The sequence below is a fragment of the Scyliorhinus canicula genome, chromosome 12 (assembly GCF_902713615.1).
Source record: "Scyliorhinus canicula chromosome 12, sScyCan1.1, whole genome shotgun sequence".
Lineage (NCBI taxonomy): Eukaryota > Metazoa > Chordata > Chondrichthyes > Carcharhiniformes > Scyliorhinidae > Scyliorhinus > Scyliorhinus canicula.
The window spans coordinates 113,618,761-113,637,021 of record NC_052157.1 but is presented as its reverse complement, the minus strand read 5'-3'; the positions used below and the strand labels follow the sequence as shown (position 1 = coordinate 113,637,021).

General features: G+C 42.2%; 1 protein-coding gene across 7 annotated transcripts in view; it reads right to left on the bottom strand.

Annotated features, from left to right (window-relative positions):
* The window catches only part of hip1 (huntingtin interacting protein 1), a 308,710-nt gene that overhangs the window by 162,419 nt on the left and 128,030 nt on the right, over positions 1 to 18,261 (bottom strand). For 4 of the 7 annotated variants that reach the window (XM_038813808.1, XM_038813810.1, XM_038813811.1 and 1 more), the window contains exon 2: positions 6,541 to 6,597. In XM_038813808.1, coding sequence (XP_038669736.1) covers positions 6,541 to 6,597 — 57 coding nt within the window. Of the gene's footprint in view, positions 1 to 6,540; positions 6,598 to 17,621; positions 17,703 to 18,088; positions 18,232 to 18,261 lie in introns of those variants that run through there. The other 3 variants (XM_038813806.1, XM_038813807.1, XM_038813809.1) reach the window with 2 other exon arrangements.

Below are 18,261 nucleotides of genomic sequence, written 5' to 3'. Positions count from 1 at the left end.
CACCCTCTGGTCAACAACCCTCTGGCCGATGGAAACAGTTCCTTCTCATTTATTCCATCAAAAATTTCCAGTGACCATCAGTTTCTCTGGTTTCTCCCTGGAACGGAAGCCCCAGGTCCTTGGCATGATTGTGCTAAATCTCCCTGGATCTCAAAAAGCTGGCATGCAGGTACAGCAGGTGATTAAAAAGGCAAATGGAATGTTGGACTTTAATGCGAGGGGATGGAGTATAAAAGTAGGCAAGTCTTGTTGCAACTGTATTGGCTATTGGTGAACCTAAAGTAAGTAGTGTGTGCACTTGTGGTCTCCTAGCTTATTTAAGGATATGCTTGCATTTCATGCAGTTCAGAGAAGGTTCATGAGCCGTATTCCTGGAATAAAGGGGATGTCTTATGAGGAATAGTTGATTCAACGGACCTATAATTATTGGAGTTTAAAAGAATGAGGTGACCTGATTGAAATGTACAAGATTCTGAGGCGGCTCAACAGGGTAATATTGAGAGGATGATTCCATTCATTGGGGAATTCAAAATTGGGAGCACAGTTTAAAAAGGGGGTCTCCGATTTAAAATGAGGATAAGGGGCTTTCCTCCTCTCAGAGGGCCGTTAATCTTTGGAATTCATTTACGCCAAGGAACAGTGGAGGCTGAGTCATTGAATAAATTCAAGACCAAGTTACACAGATTTTTGATCGACAAGGGAGTCAAAAGTTATGTGGGGGTGCAGGCAGAAGTTTAAGTCAAAATCAGAATCACCATGATCTTACTGAATGACGCACAGTAAGGAGTCTTACAACACCAGGATAAAATCCAACAAGTTTGTTTCCTGGTGGACTTTAACCTGGCATTGTAAGACTTCTTACCGTAACCACCCCAGTCCAACGCTGGCATCTCCACATTATTGAATGACGGAGCAGGTTCAAGGGGACAAATGGACTCCACCTCGGCCTATTTCTTACGCTCATCCTCTCCAAAGCCTCAGCATCCTCCCTAGCGTGTGCCCACATGTGCACGTCATTATTCAAAGGACACAAGGGATGCATTTGAATACCAGAGTTGGTTGAAAGAAGAGCCACAGAGCTGATTTCAGCCAGGGGACTGACTGATTCAGAAAAAACTTTGACTTCTCATCCAGAAAGGTGGTGACTGAGACATGAAATTTTAAACACCACAACAGGCGAATCTGGAGCATGAATTTAAACTCAGTCAAAGGCAAGTTCAGAATTGAAATCAGGATATCCTTAACTTGGAAGGTGAATTTCTTCGTCATGGACCTTCGTGAGTTGAACAAAGGCAAAGAAAATTGAAATCATTTCAAGAAATACAACAGTATGATTGATGGTGTTGGGTTTTTTGGATGAATGAACTAAAATGGGTTGAACATCATTCCTTATTTGTACATACCCTGTGATTGTGAGTAGTTTGACCTTTCCTATTCAACATTTAACCATGTGGCAAGTTTCATCTGACAGTCACAAAGCTTGAAGAGTGGAATGATTAAACAACAAAAGCTTAGTGCCTTAAAGGCTTAAAAAAAAACTTCTCAAAAAATTAATTCATGGGATGCGTGCATCGCTGGTTAGGCCAGCATTTATTTCCCATCCCTAATTGCCCCTCAAGAAGGCAGTGGTGAGCTGTCTTCTTGAACCGCTGAATCTATTTGGTGTAGGTACACCCACATTGTTGTTAGGGAGGGAGTTCCAGGATAGTTACTCCGTGACAGTGAAGGAACGGCAATATATTTCCAAGTCAGGATGGTGGGTGGCTTGGAGGGGAACTTCCAAGTGATGATGATAGAACAAAAAAGAAGAAAAGTACAGCACAGGAGCAGGCCCTTCGGCCCTCCAAGCCTGTGCCGACCATGCTGCCCGTCTAAACGAAAATCTTCTACACTTCCTGGGTCCGTATCCCACTATTTCCATCCTATACATGTACATGTCAAGATGCCCCTTAAATGTCACTATCGTCCCTGCTTCCACCACCTCCTCCGGCAGCGAGTTTCAGGCACCCACTACCCTCTGTGTAAAAAACATGCCTCGTACATCTCCTCTAAACCTTGCCCCTCGCACCTTAAACCTATGCCCCTTAGCACTTGACCCCTCTACCCTGGGAAAAATCTTGCAGAAAACTTCAAGACGAGAGGCAGCAAGTCTTCAGAAAATGGCTTAACGACGGCACATCAATGTGAAAATGGCTCAACGACGGAGGGTATTATTTTTGGCACTGCGCATGCAATTTTTGAAAAATATCTACCAGTTTTCTATTTTACTGGAGACACTGTTGACACAAGTAAGCTATTTCAGCACAGTGGAGATGAAACCCAGGATCTACCCGGTCAAGGCAATTCAACTAGATATAGATATAGAACAGTACAGCACAGAACAGGCCCTTCGGCCCTCGATGTTGCAATGATCACCCTACTTAAACCCACGTAACCCGTATACCCGTAACCCAACAATCCCCCCATTAACCTTACACTACGGGCAATTTAGCATGGCCAATCCACCTAACCCGCACATCTTTGGACTGTGGGAGGAAACCGGAGCACCCGGAGGAAACCCACGCACACACGGGGAGGACGTGCAGACTCCACACAGACAGTGACCCAGCCGGGAATCGAACCTGGGACCCTGGAGCTGTGAAGCATTGATGCTAACCACCATGCTACCGTGAGGCCCCTGGAGCTAGAGAGCACAAATCCGATTATTTCACAAAACAGGTGCCGGAATGTGCGATTAGGGGCTTTTCACAGTAACTTCATTGAAGCCTACTTGTGACAATAAGTGATTATTATAATATTTTGTATAGTTGAACCAAAAAGGGCCACGCAGTCTTATTAAAGATGACCCCCTCCCATGCTCTTTCTTGGTTACAGACGACATTGATGGAGCTGCTGACCCCAATGTGAACTTCACCAAATCACAGCTAAAAATAGCAAAGCTGCACCTCACCCAACTTGAAAACTGCAATCCCAGCAGCACATTGGCTGGACTGTTTACCTTTTGAGAACTTGTGGGGTTTTTTTTTATCAAAAAGGAAACGCAAAGATGATTCACCACAAAACCATCTATGCTATCAGAGTAACAGTCCTCCTAATGCACTAAATAATGAATTATAGGTTTCCTACCATGCTTTATCTTTCCTAAATGTGGCATGCCTGCATAAAGGTTCCATGGGCATCAGGTGCCAGACAATGGCCTTGTCAAGTTACTGGCTGGGAAGGCAACATAGCCTAGACTGACCCTGTCTTTCATTTAAAATGATAGTGCTTGAAATGCCCCATTATGTTTCAACATTTCCGCAAAGATTCCTGTAAGTATCCTGGTCATTTATGATCCATATCTGGTATGGCCACACAATCAGGTTTTCCACAGCTTATGAGGCATGCAATTAACAAACGCAATCGAGTTCAGTATTGAAAATTGTGTAGATTCATCCCATCGTTTCAGCCATTGAGCAGAATATTGCCCCTCAGATCAGAACTTTGATTTGAAATGCACAGGAACAATGGTTACAACTGGTCAATAGTAGAATAATGCAAGAATGAGTGATAAACTTTCAGATATAGCTCCTTCCAATCTGAAAAAGATGATTAACAATTCTGCTTCACAAAGTTTCAGAATGGCTGCTGCAGATTCATCATCTCCACTGATGAATAACTCTTTTGGTCAGGATTCAGGAGATGAATTCCCTTCATTCAACATTTTTTCCTGCCCAAAATGCAATTTCCTTGGATATTAAAGGGTTTTCACCAGGCTTTAACAAAAAAGATCTTAAACGCTACGGATAACAAAGCAAGATGATCAGCCATAAGTGGCAAAGCTACGTCTTTAACAAGGTTGGGTATTGCACTTCAAACAAGGCAGTCCTGGGCAACCATTTAAACACAGTCTCCCAAAGAATCCTAAGCACTGAAACTATTATATCTTATTCCCAGTTTATCATCAACACACATTACTCTCATTCCAAAGCAAAATACTGCTGGCAATCTGAAAGAAAAACAGAAAATGCTGAAGCTACTCAGCGGATCGGAATCTGACGAGAGAAACAGCTAATGCTTCAGGTTGCTGACCTTTCATCAGAACACAATACACTCACATCAGAATAAATCAATAAACAAAAGTGCTAACACCAGGATACGACACTTGGTATTTTGGAACAATGACCAGAGCTTAAGTTGACATCTTAGTTTCTAAGGCAGTAAACAGGATGGGTTGATGAGGTGACGTTTGTGACATTGATTAAAATCAATGATGGTACAGATATCCAATTTTCATTGAATCACATCCAAGTAAGTGCACTATCTGGCAGGATTCAACAATTAACCAGCTACAAAAGCTCACAATGATGCACAGTTCCATAGTCACTGGCAGCCTTCTGGTATGTGGCCCAAGTGGCTATTCTCAATGTTGTTTTTTCAATCAGCTTGTGCCAAAAGGCTATTGAATCATGTGAGGGACTGTCCTAATCTAACATATGAACATGAACACATTTGCTCAGTTTTCTTTTCGCTTTCCTTGCCTCTCCAAAACACTCAGACCAATAAAAAGGTTACTACTGGCAACCTGGATGATACCAGCTCAAGATGGCACAGATTCAGGAATCCTCCCTTCTTCGTACCACAGTTATGCAATACACTTTACTGACCGAGCCATTAAATCAAAACAAATTTCTGCATATTTCAACGGTTTGCATGTAGTAATACCCGCAGCGGGTTAGAGCGCTCAGCAGCCACTGAAGTAAAGTCACTCAAGAAGTGCCGTTTATTTCAATCAAATTTCGATACCGGGAAAGTGGCAATCAAAATTTTAGGTAATTGTCCTTTCCAGTTCGGCTGTCGAGGCCCTAATCTCTGCCAATCCTTCTGTAAATCTCTTTCTCCTCCTTATAAACCTTGCTTGATATTTACCCTTTGACTCAATTTTTTACACCTATTCTAATCTCACCCAATGTGACTTGTCAAATGTGTCTCATAACATCCCTATCAAATGCCAATGAAAGTATGTGTGTATGGACCTGATGAAAGTATCCATGTGTGGACCTGGATTGGATAAGAGCTATTTAACAATGAAGCATTTGTTAAGCCTCAAGACATTTACTTTTAACTTATCTGACAAAGGGAAGAGGTGCTACAGTTATAACAAGAAAGAGTAAACACAATTATTACAATAATTTATTTAATAGGTCGTTCAAGTTCAAAGCTGCCTATTCGGTTCCCTTCAAAAACTTGATATCAAAAGTAAATTCCAATCCCTGACACAGCTCTCGACTAAGGCTGAAGCTAATCAACAACCTTGGTACACTACTCAGTGCCCAGCCCCTCAGACTGCTTATTGCAAGGGTCCTTCTTGTTTGTTCTTATTTATCCCCTGTTGATTCCATTATTTCCCCTTTCTTTTATGTTTGCTGTTACATTTTTGATCCATGGATGTTTAATGGACCTGTGGCTTTGAGGCAAAGTAGCCTGTAAGCAGCCTGTAGCTATAATTCAGAAGGAACCAAAAGGCTGTGCTCTGCCCAGCAACAGGTGGTGATTGGTTCTGATCCTACTGGAATGTTGAGTCACGGGTTCCAGTTTGGTTTCACTTTTGATCCTGTACTTTGGATGGAGGGCTCTAATTAATTATGTCCAAAAGGTTCTCACTCATCCTCTCCACAAGGCCACTGTGAAGGCTGACTCTCTCTCCAGCAAGAGTGTCATTCTCTCGAGACTGCAAAGGCTTGAAGTCAAACCACAAGCTGAAGGAAAGGTTTGATGCGATACAAAGTGTCTACACAGGAAAATATATGCCTGAATGTGAACCTTGAGCTGAAGGCCCAGTCTGGTGACTATAATTATTGGACAGCCAGGGGCCAACGACTTCAGTAATTTTTATCAGAATTATTGGTTAATTCACTTGTGTTGTGACTCCAGGGTATATGGGGCTAGAATTGACTGCACACTTGCCAGGGTGTCATAACACTATTTCTACTGATGTAACATAGATTAACGCCCATCCCTACCTCACCTTCATTGCCTTTGAATTTCTTAGCAACCCTCATCAGATTCCTGATCTCCATTCCATACAAATTCCACCCATCCAGAATTTTAACTGTCTCGTCCTATTCTGTGCTAAATCCACTAACTTATGATGCCCATCTCAAATAGCTCAAAGTGGACAGACACATCCTTCAGCCTAATGTCTCAGCTCCCACTTTCTGCTCTTCTAACTCTGGTCTATTTTATGTTCTCCCCTCCCTATCCTCCATTGTTGGTAAAGTGCCTTTATCAATCAGGATCCAGCACTCTGGACTTTTCTTCCTAAACTCCTTGATCTTGCCACCTTTTATCGCTCGAACACATCTTCAGTCACCTCCTGAAGTACACCCACATCTAATGATTACACCATTTACCATCTTAGAAACACCACTAAATGTCTATTGCCTTGAAAAGCATTTAAAATATATTCCTGTACATGTTTCTCACAGGCATGATAAATATGGCCCCACATAGACACATACACCAGAGGATATTTATAAATGAGAACTCCACAGAACTTACCCACATCCTGCTCATGTCGTTCAGCTCATTCTTATATCGCATGGAGTCCAGCAGAACCTGTGGTATAATGAATAATCCATGCATGAGAGAATGCTCAATAAGCATTTCAAACCTAATTAACCGGAAAATATATATGTACACATTCACAAATCAAACATGACACAAGCATTACAACAGGTTCGATATATTTAACATTTAATAGGAATGGACAGCATGTATAGAGATGCAGGTGGGGTATTAGGAACATTGAGGAGAAAGGTCCCACCAGCTCACATATGATACGTGCTCATTCAGTTCAATTGGAAAACCAGACTATAACAGGAAAATAGTTTATCCAGAGTCATGGTTTTACAGCCATTATTCTAATCTTCCTATACCCAATTTATTTTGGTGACATATCCCCAGAGTTTGCAATTCTCATCAGGGAACAGGAAATCCTTCAGTGCAGTGAAAAACACACATTACTGGCTGACCATAAAACACAAATGTAGTGTTATCACTGAGCATCAGTTTTTAACATATTCATGCAACACAGTGAGTGCAAATGTTTCACCAACGACTTGTTTCACATTTGTTTTTGTCTTTTTTTTTATAATTTAGCGTACCCAATTCATTTTTTTTTCCAATTAAGGGGCAATTTAGCGTGTTCAATCCACCTACCTTGCACATCTTTTTAGGTTGCGGGGGTGAAACCCACACAAACACGGACAGAATGTGCAAACTCCACACGGACAGTGACCCAGAGCCGGGATCGAACCTGGGACCTCAGCACCGTGAGGCAACAGGGCTAACCTACTGCGCCACCGTGCTGCCCAACTTGTTTCACATTAAGGTTTCAGAACAGCACTATGGCCTTCCAACTCAGCTCTCTCCATTCTTACATCTACACACAAAGCTGCTCTTGCCACCTCTGGCAGAAGGCAAGTCATCCAGATTGAATCCCAAAATGTAGCTGACAGCGAGGGAACTGCACTTTTGCCATTGACTACAGTTTTTAAAATGCCATTAGCTCACCACCTGCAATTATTTCCAAGACTAGCGAAAGAGCTCCAACCATCAAAACACCATCCTGGGGTTAAACAGCTAAAAATGCTCCCTCCCCCCCAAAAAAAACCAAACAAGAGTTAGGAATGATAATTCAGTTTTAATGGTAGAATAGGCATATCACTCATCCACCCACCATTAAACTAAAAACTAATAACTGTAGATGTGGCCAGTATGATTAAATAGATCTTGCACAACTTCCATCAATTACCACAATGTCAAATTCTGTCCCAACTCCTATTCCAGATTCGTGCCGGCCGAGCGAATGGGAATTGCACCGGCTTTCACGATCAAAATAACAGTCAAGTTTTCGGGAAAATTGCGCCCGATACCTACATTCAAAAAGAGCAACAAAATCGCATCATTCAATGTGCTTAAATGCCATCAGGGCTAGGCTCAGCTATAATCCCTTCATTGCCAGATAGCCATCTGCACACACAGCATGGCCACTTGGACAAGGCTCTCCCCAATATCTCAGACATGGTTTTCAACCACAGAAGAGGTGCTTCACAGTCAAGACCAAAAGCAATATCTGCATGCACATTCTAGAAGAATGTCAGCACATAGTGATTCGTGGGAACGGTGATTGCTCTTCCCATTTCAGATTTTTGTAATTATTTATTTTATTTTTCCAACTCAGGGGCAATTTAGCATGGCCAATCCACTTTGTTGCACATCTTTGGGCTGTGCAGGTGAGACCCACGCAGACACGGGGAGAATGTGAAAACGGCACACGGACAGTGACCCAAGGCCGGGATCGGACCCGGGTCCTTAGCGCCGTGAGGCAGCAGTGTTAACCATGGTGCCACAATGCCGCTCATCCCATTTCAGATTTAAAAATAAGTCACCAGGAGAATCGTCTAAAGAGAAGAAAGCACAATGGGAGAATTGCTTTGTCACCCCTTATAACTAAAAGCTTGTACAGTATTTGGGTATAGATTGTCCAGCTGTAGACAGTTGAATTGATCATACCAACGCTTGAAATAATTTATTGTTATGGATTGTTAAACAATACGCAATGTTGATCATCTACTTGCAAAACTACTAGAGCTACATAGTTAGGGCCTGAAGGTTGGCGTCTGCTGCAGATAATTGAACAGGTGAGCCATTTCTCACTTTGGCATCATTGAAAGAATAGATCAATATGAACAGCTTCATACAATATGTTTCTACCACGAAGTAGTAAAGGATGACCGATGTCTCCAATGAAACTGACATTTTCTACGCTGAAAATTTATCTGCTGGCCTACACTAAAGCAGCTTAATCTCTACAAATTGTGCTGCTGATTGATTCAACCCTTTTTCCCAGCATTATGACAGATGTCCTGATCAATAATGTTCTTAGGTGATCATCCCTTAATACTCACAGCAACCGGCTGCCTAAAATACATTTAAAACAGAGTTGGTGTCAGCTCAGTCACTTGATGGTAGGTCCTGATGAATGTCCACCCAACTAGATCTTTGATACAGATATTAATAATCGTCAAAGACCTTTGCAGGCCTGGAATCTAATATGGATCTTCTGGTCTAAAACACAGAGGACAGCATCTTGATGAATTGCGTTCTGTGGAATCTAGGCTGCACATTTGAAAATATATATTTTTTTAATTTTAGAGTACCCAATTCATTTTTTCCAATTAAGGGGCAATTTAGCGTGGCCAATCCACCTAAACTGCACATATTTTGCTTGTGGGGGTGAAACCCACGCAAACACGGGGAGAATGTGCAAACTCCACACGGACAGTGACCCAGAGCAGGGATTAAACCTGGGATCTCGGTGCCATGAGGCAGCAGTGCTAACCACTGTACCATTGTGCTGCCCTTGCACATTTGAAAATATAACAAGCCATGGAATGTTTAGTCTTAGGTCTTTGCAGTGTCAGGTGGCAGCATTTCGCCCAAGTCACAAGGTTCCAGGTTCAAGTCACACTCACTGGAATGCAAAAATCAATTCTCATCACTCCAGTGCAACAGTGAGGGAGCACTGCACTGCCTATCGGCCCACATCAGGTGCATGTAAAAGGTGCCATGGCATAAGAAGAGATGGAAAGTTATTTTGGTGTCGTGGCCAACATTTATTCTTTAAATCAACATCACAGCAAAAGATTATCTGGTTAATACCACATTGCTGATTGTGGGAGTTTGTGGAGTGCAAGTTGGCAGCCATGTTTCTGGCAATAGAACATTGACTAGACTTTATGGCTGTAAAATAGTTGGAGATGTCCAATGGTCAACAACAACGTCAAAATCATGCTACTAATGTGGAATACTTTCAGTCAATCATCAACAATCATGTCCAGATTTTTCTCCATCTTCAGTCTTCCATGGAAATCCCAACTGCTGCATTCTTTCATCTACCATCACACACTACTTCACATTAAACTCCATTTGCCATTCCTTGGCCCAGCATCAAAGCTTGTCCATATTTGCTTCATTTTTTTTTCCTGTGAATTGGGACACTTGATTGTGTCGCATGATGTCATCTGCAAATTTTACAGCATTATGTTCTATTGGTTCTCATGTATATAGTTATAAACTGTTTAAACAAGGGAACCCAAACCAACTCCCTTTCAAACTCAATTAGTCACCAACTCCTCCATTAATCATCACCTTCTGCATATTACTACTTAGCCAATTTGCTGTCTAGCTGTTGTACCAACATTGTCAGGCACTGCCTTGATCAGCTCTGTAATTAAATGGATCATATCTTGCTCCTTCTTTCAAGCACTGAAACTGCATGAATAACTTTCTAGTCTCTAGATGCTAGGGATGTATTTATGGACTTCTTTAAAATATCAACCAGATCTCTACTCAATGTCAACAAGGATCTCTTGGATGCATCTCATTTAGTCCAGCTTCCCAGTAAGCATTTAGTAGCGAGTTATTTAAAATGCAAGTATATCTAATCTGCAGAACCTTTTGAAGACACTTTCATACAGTCAGTTTCTTGGAGCCTGGAATCTGCCCATCGTCACTAGTGGTGAAGATTGGCGAAATGAAGGTCTGCAATTCTACTGCCGTTTCCTTTCATCCTGGTGACCACTGTTATGGGCCAGGGTTTAGAAAACTCTGAAGTATAGCACAATCGCTTCACAGCTCCAGGGTCCCAGGTTCAATTCCGGCTTGGGTCACTGTCTGTGCGGAGTCTGCACATCCTCCCAGTGTGTGCGTGGGTTTCCTCCGGGTGCTCCGGTTTCCTTCCACAGTCCAAAGATGTGCAGGTTAGGTGGATTGGCCATGATAAATTGCCCTTAGTGTTGGGTGGAGGTGTTAACCTTGGGTAGGGTGCTCTTTCCAGGAGCCGGTGCAGACTCGATGGGCCGAATGGCCTCCTTCTGCACTGTAAATTCTATGATCTCAGTTATATCATGGAGTTCACCTGACCTACAACTGTTTATATATTTTGGTTAGGAGGAGCATAAGGGTTGTCCTTCAGGTGTTATTCAACGAGGCCTTAAGAACTTTTAAACAAAAAAAGTTTATTCTACAAATTCAGTTAACATTTTACAGACACCCACAATAAGCAATTTCATCGACTACAAACATAAATACCCCACACAGCTACAGTACTCTATATTTAACCCCTAATAACTTCCCTGTATTGTTTCACTCGAGTAACAACATCCATAAACCAGACAAAAACCCTTTTACCCAAAACAGTAGGTTTGAATTCTTGCCAAAAAGTCACTTTTAAACATGCAGAGAGAGAGACTCCAAAATCCTTGTAGTCGGAATACAGCAGCGAAAAGTCTAAACCGAAAATAAAACTCAGAACCACAAACCGCCCCCAGCTCAAACACGAAGGTAAAAGCTGGAGCCACAGCCCAGCTCCACCAACACAATGACATCCCTGAAGCCATTTGATAAGGCACACATTTCTTAAATGGACATCCCATGACACCACAAATCCGGTTTCGTATCATGTCATTTCTATTTCCCCAATTTTTTTAATCTTCTGCTCTGCTTACTCAGCTTAATGGTGTCTTTCACAATAGATGTTGTTCTTTCAACTATCTTAACAAAAGTACAATTCTTCAGAAAGTGAAGACACCCTGCAGACTGTAGTTAATTCTTTAAATTATATGCTTCTTTAAAGGGGGCTGGTTTAGAACAATGGGCTAAATCGCTGGCTTTTAAAGCAGACCAAGGCAGGTGAGCAGCAGTTCAATTCTCGTACCAGCCTCCCCGAACAGGCGCCGGAATGTGGCGACTAGGGGCTTTTCACAGTAACTTCACTGAAGCCTACTCGTGACAATAAGTGATTTTCATTTTTTTTCCTGCACATTCATTATCCAAGGAAGTTTGACTGATTCTGGAGAAAGAGGTGATTTTGCCTTCATTAAAACACCACATAATTCTGCTAAGGCCCCAAAGTACAATAGCACAAGTTTATTTGGACCAGAGGTCAAACTAAGTAACCAAAAATACATAGGAACCTCACAGCAAGGTTTGAGCTGATGGCATTTTGAATTAAGATAGATGGAGGATCTCCATCACGTTCCAAAAACAAGACCGCATTACAAAATTTGTATTCCAGGACAGTGCAGATTCACGAGTAGGAAAGGAATCAAAAGTTGCAACCTTGGATTACCTTGCCACAGCCAAAGCTTACCTACTGTTTCTGCTGGCTGTCCTTCAGCAGCTCCCATCACTGCTCACAACCTCCTGATAATTGTTCTAAGCGGCAAATACAAGTGCATCATCTGGATGATCTGACAGGATCGACAGCAAACTGGAAACCACATCCAAACTCCTGATGGAAATTGTGAGAAAATACCAAGCTGCACAAAGTCTTCTTCAATGCTGCAGATGGAGTATAGCGTACATACACCTGGTCACAGCCAGACGATCTATCTGTTCCAGGACAGACTTCCTATTCGTGTCCCATGGTCAAATCCACCAAAGTCAAGCTGGACTTCTTCTCTGATCACTGCCTCCTACTGGCTAACTGTCACTTACAGAAAGAGCAGAGGTTGGCAGGGGATGTGGAAGTTGAACTCAAAACAGTTGGCCCAGAAAACATTGGAAGGAATACTCAAAAGGGATTAGAAAGAATAGAGGACTACAAAACCCTCAGAACTTGATTTTTGATTTGATTTATTGTCCCTGACGCATTGGTAGGAAGCTATGAAGGGAAACATTAAGAGGTTTTTCATCTTCAAAAATATGTTCAGGAGGCTAGAAAGGAACAAAGGAAACTACCCTGACTCCAGAAAAGTATGCAGAATCTGCTCCGGTTGCAATCGATAGGGGTCGATGTCAAGGAGGATCTCCAAGATGTGCCGAACCAGTAAGTCTGATTCTTTGCATCTGAGGCCTCTCTGATTAGAGAATCACAACCATGGAATCTCTACAGCACAGGAGGTTATTTGGCCCATCGTGTGTGCACCAACCCTCCGAAAAAACACTCTACCCAGGCCAACTCCCCGGCTCACTCTGCCCTAGCCCAGTGAACTAACATCCCTGGACACCAAAGGGGAAATGTAGCACGGTCAATCCATCTAACCTGCACATCTTTGGACTGTCTGGTCCAGAGTCCACTACATAGGGCAGGATGAGACGTGCTTGCATTTATTCTTCCAAAAAGGTACACACAAAGAGCTCTCTGATCAGCAGCGTGAAGGAAGAAGATGGCTCAGTAAAGTCATTGGAGTCCAAGGATCAGCAAATCATTTTATGCTCGATTGTATGACTTGAAACCCACAGAGAGCATGGCCTCCCAGTTCTTCCTGTCCTCTGTCACAGAGGTCACTGATGATAGCAGGACAGCCTGAGCAAACCGCTAACTCTAGATGAGCTCACTAAGGCCCTGGATTAGGTGTTCCACCCGACCAAGGCCTGCGCCGTACCCGGCCAGAAGATCTTGGATAGGCAGTAAAATCCCCGAGTTACGCACGGTGATATATGAGACAGGGGTGTGGACATCTGCCTCATCGGCCTGGACCAGGACCTCCAAGATGGATGCGCTCTCCAAAACGGGTTTTGGGAGAGTGTCAGCAATTAGATCCAACTGCACCAAAAAAACATCAGCAGTGCAGTTCCAATTAATGGATGGGAATTGGAAAACTTTCCAATTAAATCTGGAGTCAGGCAGTGCTTCCCTCTCTCCACTGCCCTGTTTGTGTGCTGCACAGAACCCTTTGCTGAAGATTCGGGAAGGATTTGGGCACAGGAATGATGATGCCAAGTAGCGAAGTCACTCGGGTCAAAGCCTCCCTGCACATTGGACAATGTCACCGTCTTCTGCTCAAATTTGCAGACTGAGGAACAGTTCAAACTGGCCTCAGGTGCCAAGGTAAATTGATGCAAGCGTGAGGCCATGCTCTTTGAGATCTGAGCTGTCTGATCCTTTTGTCCCCTTCACCATCAGATCAGACTGCCTGAAGGTGCTGGTGATATGATTCAGAAGGATGAGGGCATGAGCTAAAAACTGGAAGGAGTGAGTAGCTTATGATCAAACAAAAACTGGGCATGTGGGAGTGACACTTCTCCACTGTGGGCAAGAACCTGGTCATCCGATGCGAGACACTCAAGTTTCTGTACATGGCACAGATCGGAGCCAATCCTCACTCCTGTGCTGTGGTGATCACCCAAGCCATTTTCAGTTTTATCTGGAGGTCAAAAATTGATCATGTTTGCAGGGACACAATCTATAAACATCTAGATAGTGGCAGAATAACGTGCCCAACATTTCCCTCATTCCGACAGTCACTCTCGTGTATGGCTGCATCAAACTGCGCAAAGACCCTCAGTCCAGAAACATCTAGTATCACAATGTGCTGTAGTTCTATCAATGTGGCAAAGGATGGTTCTGGCCACATTATGAGTCAGGATGCTTGGGTCACACAATAAAGAAGTGAATTGGGGACTAAACAACGCTGGATTAGGACAGTGCCTGCTTAGAGGATGGTAGAGACAGGTACAAGTCCATTAACACATCAGCTTAGGACCCCCCCCGAGAATGTCAGGGCTTGGAAGGATTGCAAGGTAGAAATGCAGGAATTGGGTCAATTATTTCTAATATTTTCATATGAGCATTCTAATGTTTTCATATGAACATAAGAATTAAGAGCAAAAGTAGACCATTCAGCACCTCAAGCCTGCTCCGCTATTCAATAAGAATGCAACTAATCCGATAGTGGCCTTAACTTCACATTCTGCCTAACCCCAATATCCTTTGACACCCTTATTAGTCAATAATCTATCTCTGCCTCAAAAATATTCATTGCTGCTGCCTCCACTGTTCTCCGGGGAAAAGTGCACCCGGAGAGCAGTGCAAGCAGCATCAATGAAGATTTAACCCACTCCACCTTTTCCTTATACAGTAATCCCCCTCATCCCAGGTATCAGTGGAGTGACTCTTCTCAAACTGCTACTCATGCATTTATATGGTTTCTTCAATAAGGAGACCAAAACTGTCCACAGTATTCCAGATGTGGTCTCACCCTGTACAGCTGCAGCAAAACATCCTTACTTCCATTCCCCTTGCAATAAATGGAAACATTCATTTGTTTTCCTAAACACTTGCTGTGCCTGCATATAATTTCTTCTACTTCATATACTGGGACACCCAGATTCCTCTGTATTGTCCAAGTTGCTCAATTGAAATAATATGCTGCTTTTCTGTTCTTCCTGTAAAAAGTTTGCATTTTTCCAATTTATACCCCATCTGCCAAATGTTTGCCACTCACTTAACCGAGCAATGTCCGTTTACAGGCTCATGTCCTCTTATTTGCAACTTATTTTTCCATCTTTGTGCCATCAGCAAATTTAGCAACCATAGATTTGGTCCCTTCATCCAAAATTACTGATATAGATTGTAAATAGTTGAGGCCCCTGACAATCCATTCATCTCATCTTGCCAAACCAGTGACAAACTATTTATTTCTACTCTCTCCTTCCTGTCAGCTAACCATGCTTACATGTTACCTCCTGCACGAGCTCTTACTTTGCGCAGTAACTTTTGATGTGGCACCTTGTCAAAATGCTTTCTAGAAATCTAAGTAGAGCACATCCACAAGTTCCCCTTTATTCATGTACCTCCTCTCAAACTCTAATAAATTATTTCCCTTTCAGAAAACCATGCCAACTCTACTTTATTATCTTGAGACTTTATAAAAATATCGCACTATAACCTCCGACCAGCGCAGTAGCACAGTGAGTAGCACAGTTGCTTCACAGCTCCAGGGTCCCAGGTTCGATTCCAGACTTGGGTCATTGTCTGTGCGGAGTTTGCACGTTCTCCCCCTGTCTGCGTGGGTTTCCTCCAGGTGCTCCGGTTTCCTCCCACAAGTCCCGAAAGATGTTACTTCTCCATTCACCTGAGGAAGGAGCAGTGCTCCGCAAGCTCGTGTTTGAAACAAACCTGTTGGACTTTAACCTGGTGTTGTAAGACTTCTTACTGTGCTCACCCCAGTCCAACGCCGGCATCTCCACATCATTGCTTTAAAGCAGGCAGGTACAAATTTTGTTTCTTAAAATGAGCTATGTCACAAGTTAGAGGCACAATACCACGATGAAGGGTCAGTTGATCTGAGTAACCATTCCTCCCTCCACAGATGCTGCCAGACCTGCTGGGTATTTCCAGCATTGTGTTTTATTTCCAGATTTCAGATTTCCAGCATTTTACGACACTTTCTGATAGGTATTCCAAAATACAGCCGGGGCGCAACATTGAGCGAGTTTGCTGACTCATAAAAAACTTCATTAAACCCAAGTTTCCGTAAACAATCAAAGATTCATCACGAAATAATCAACGGTTAATAGATTGTTTTAAAAATCTTTTGAGCCTCAAAAATGGTTCAATAGTTATTTTTAACCTGAACTTCAGCAGCAGAAACACCAATCCAGTCTCAATGAGCAGTACATTTTATTTTGCAAACATCAAGAAGCCACGATAATAGGTGTTGCTCTTTGCAGGTATTGTGTCACGAAGTCATAACAAAAGCACAATGGTCAATACATTTATATCAATTGTGCCTGAATAAATGCTTTCAGAATCTAATCACCAGTTTATTCAACACATTTTGGAAAAAGCAAAGGTAACAATAGAATGGGAAGACACCCTTCAACTCTTAGAAAAATTATACATGCCAGGAATAAACAGATTGCTGAAAATTTCTGGAAATGTCATAACGATAATTTTTTTAAATTATCCAGTCAAGACCAGATTTTGAGACATACTAAATCCTGTAGCAAAAAGATTAAAATGAGTATTAAACAATTTTTGTCTGAAAACAATTTGAAGCAGCTGTGGGGAAAGATCAAATGGCCTGAGACACAGTGACAGATCGATGTTATATTTTACGATTGGAATTCCCAATAGGCACCATTCTGATAACCACCATTTTGGTGTTTGTGTATTCCCACCAGCAATAATAATGCTGCTCCCTGTACAGGTTTTTTAATACTTTTTAATGTAAAAGCCATATAGAATATATATATACATATATTAGCAAATCTCCAATTCAATTGCGCGCAAAAGGAACACGTTTTGATAAAGACAGGAGCCTTGTACCGATAACTGGCAACTTATTATTTTTCTATTCAAGAGCAGCTGTGTATCCATCTAAGGCTAATAATAAGTCAAATTGCTGCTTAATAAACACCATGTTTAAATACCACGGTCAAACAGATGTCAAGAGGTGGCTACAGGTGTTCTAGATATATTTTGTTTCCCGAGAGGGCACCTTTTATTTTTTACAGATAGTATGGAACAGAAATTTGATATAATGCACAAGTGTGACAGAAATCAGTTCAGCAGGAAATGTGTGGTAAATATATCAAATAATTTAAGAGGTAACTATAGATACAATAGACATGTAAATGAATCCATCCTGAGCATGGATCTTGCTTTACTATTATGGAGCCATTATTTGGAGGCTTCTGTATGTTTTACCATAACGAGGGCAAAGAAATCATTGCTGCACAGTCATTTCACTTTGATGCCGAGGAGATAGTATGATTTTAAAATCAATTTAGCCGCTTCGTTCTAATTGTGTTTGCCACTTTAAAATATATGTTTTCAAATTTCTCACCTCTTTCCATGAAAATCTGCAAGTCAAGACAAGAAGACACTTTACCGAAGAGCAGTTCAATCTCATTCTCACCTATTCCAGGGATCGCAAACAAGCGAAATACAGAAAGCACACGAATCTACATTTCCCAGGTTGAGGATGCTGGAGTTAGTTCTAGTGTCACCATCAAGTGTGAACAAGCACTTTTTTTAGGTTCAGTAGTCTTCAGTGCCCAACATCAAACAGGTCTTCCAATTACTGACTGAATATCATCACAAATGGAGACCAGGGCATTAGTAAATCCCAGGATTTGTATTCCAGTGGAGAATGAGATTCTTTAAGGTGGTCTTGAGAAACATTATTGGATTAGCATTTCTAAATATCATGTAGATACAATCACGATTTGCAACGATTTTCTTCCCTCACTATCACCCGTGACCTTAATCAATACTCGTTAAATAAAGCAACAGACCTAAGGTATGACTTACACTTGGATGTCCATCTCGAAGCAGCTTGTGAAATACATGGCAAAATTTCCAGCAAAGGACAGCGTTGCTGGACAGCGGCAACCGGTTCACGACCGACCAGAACGTTTGAGCGCCTTTTTCGTGGTGCGTGCCCAGAATGCATGGTGCAGGAACGTGCTAAGGAAATTGTTAAA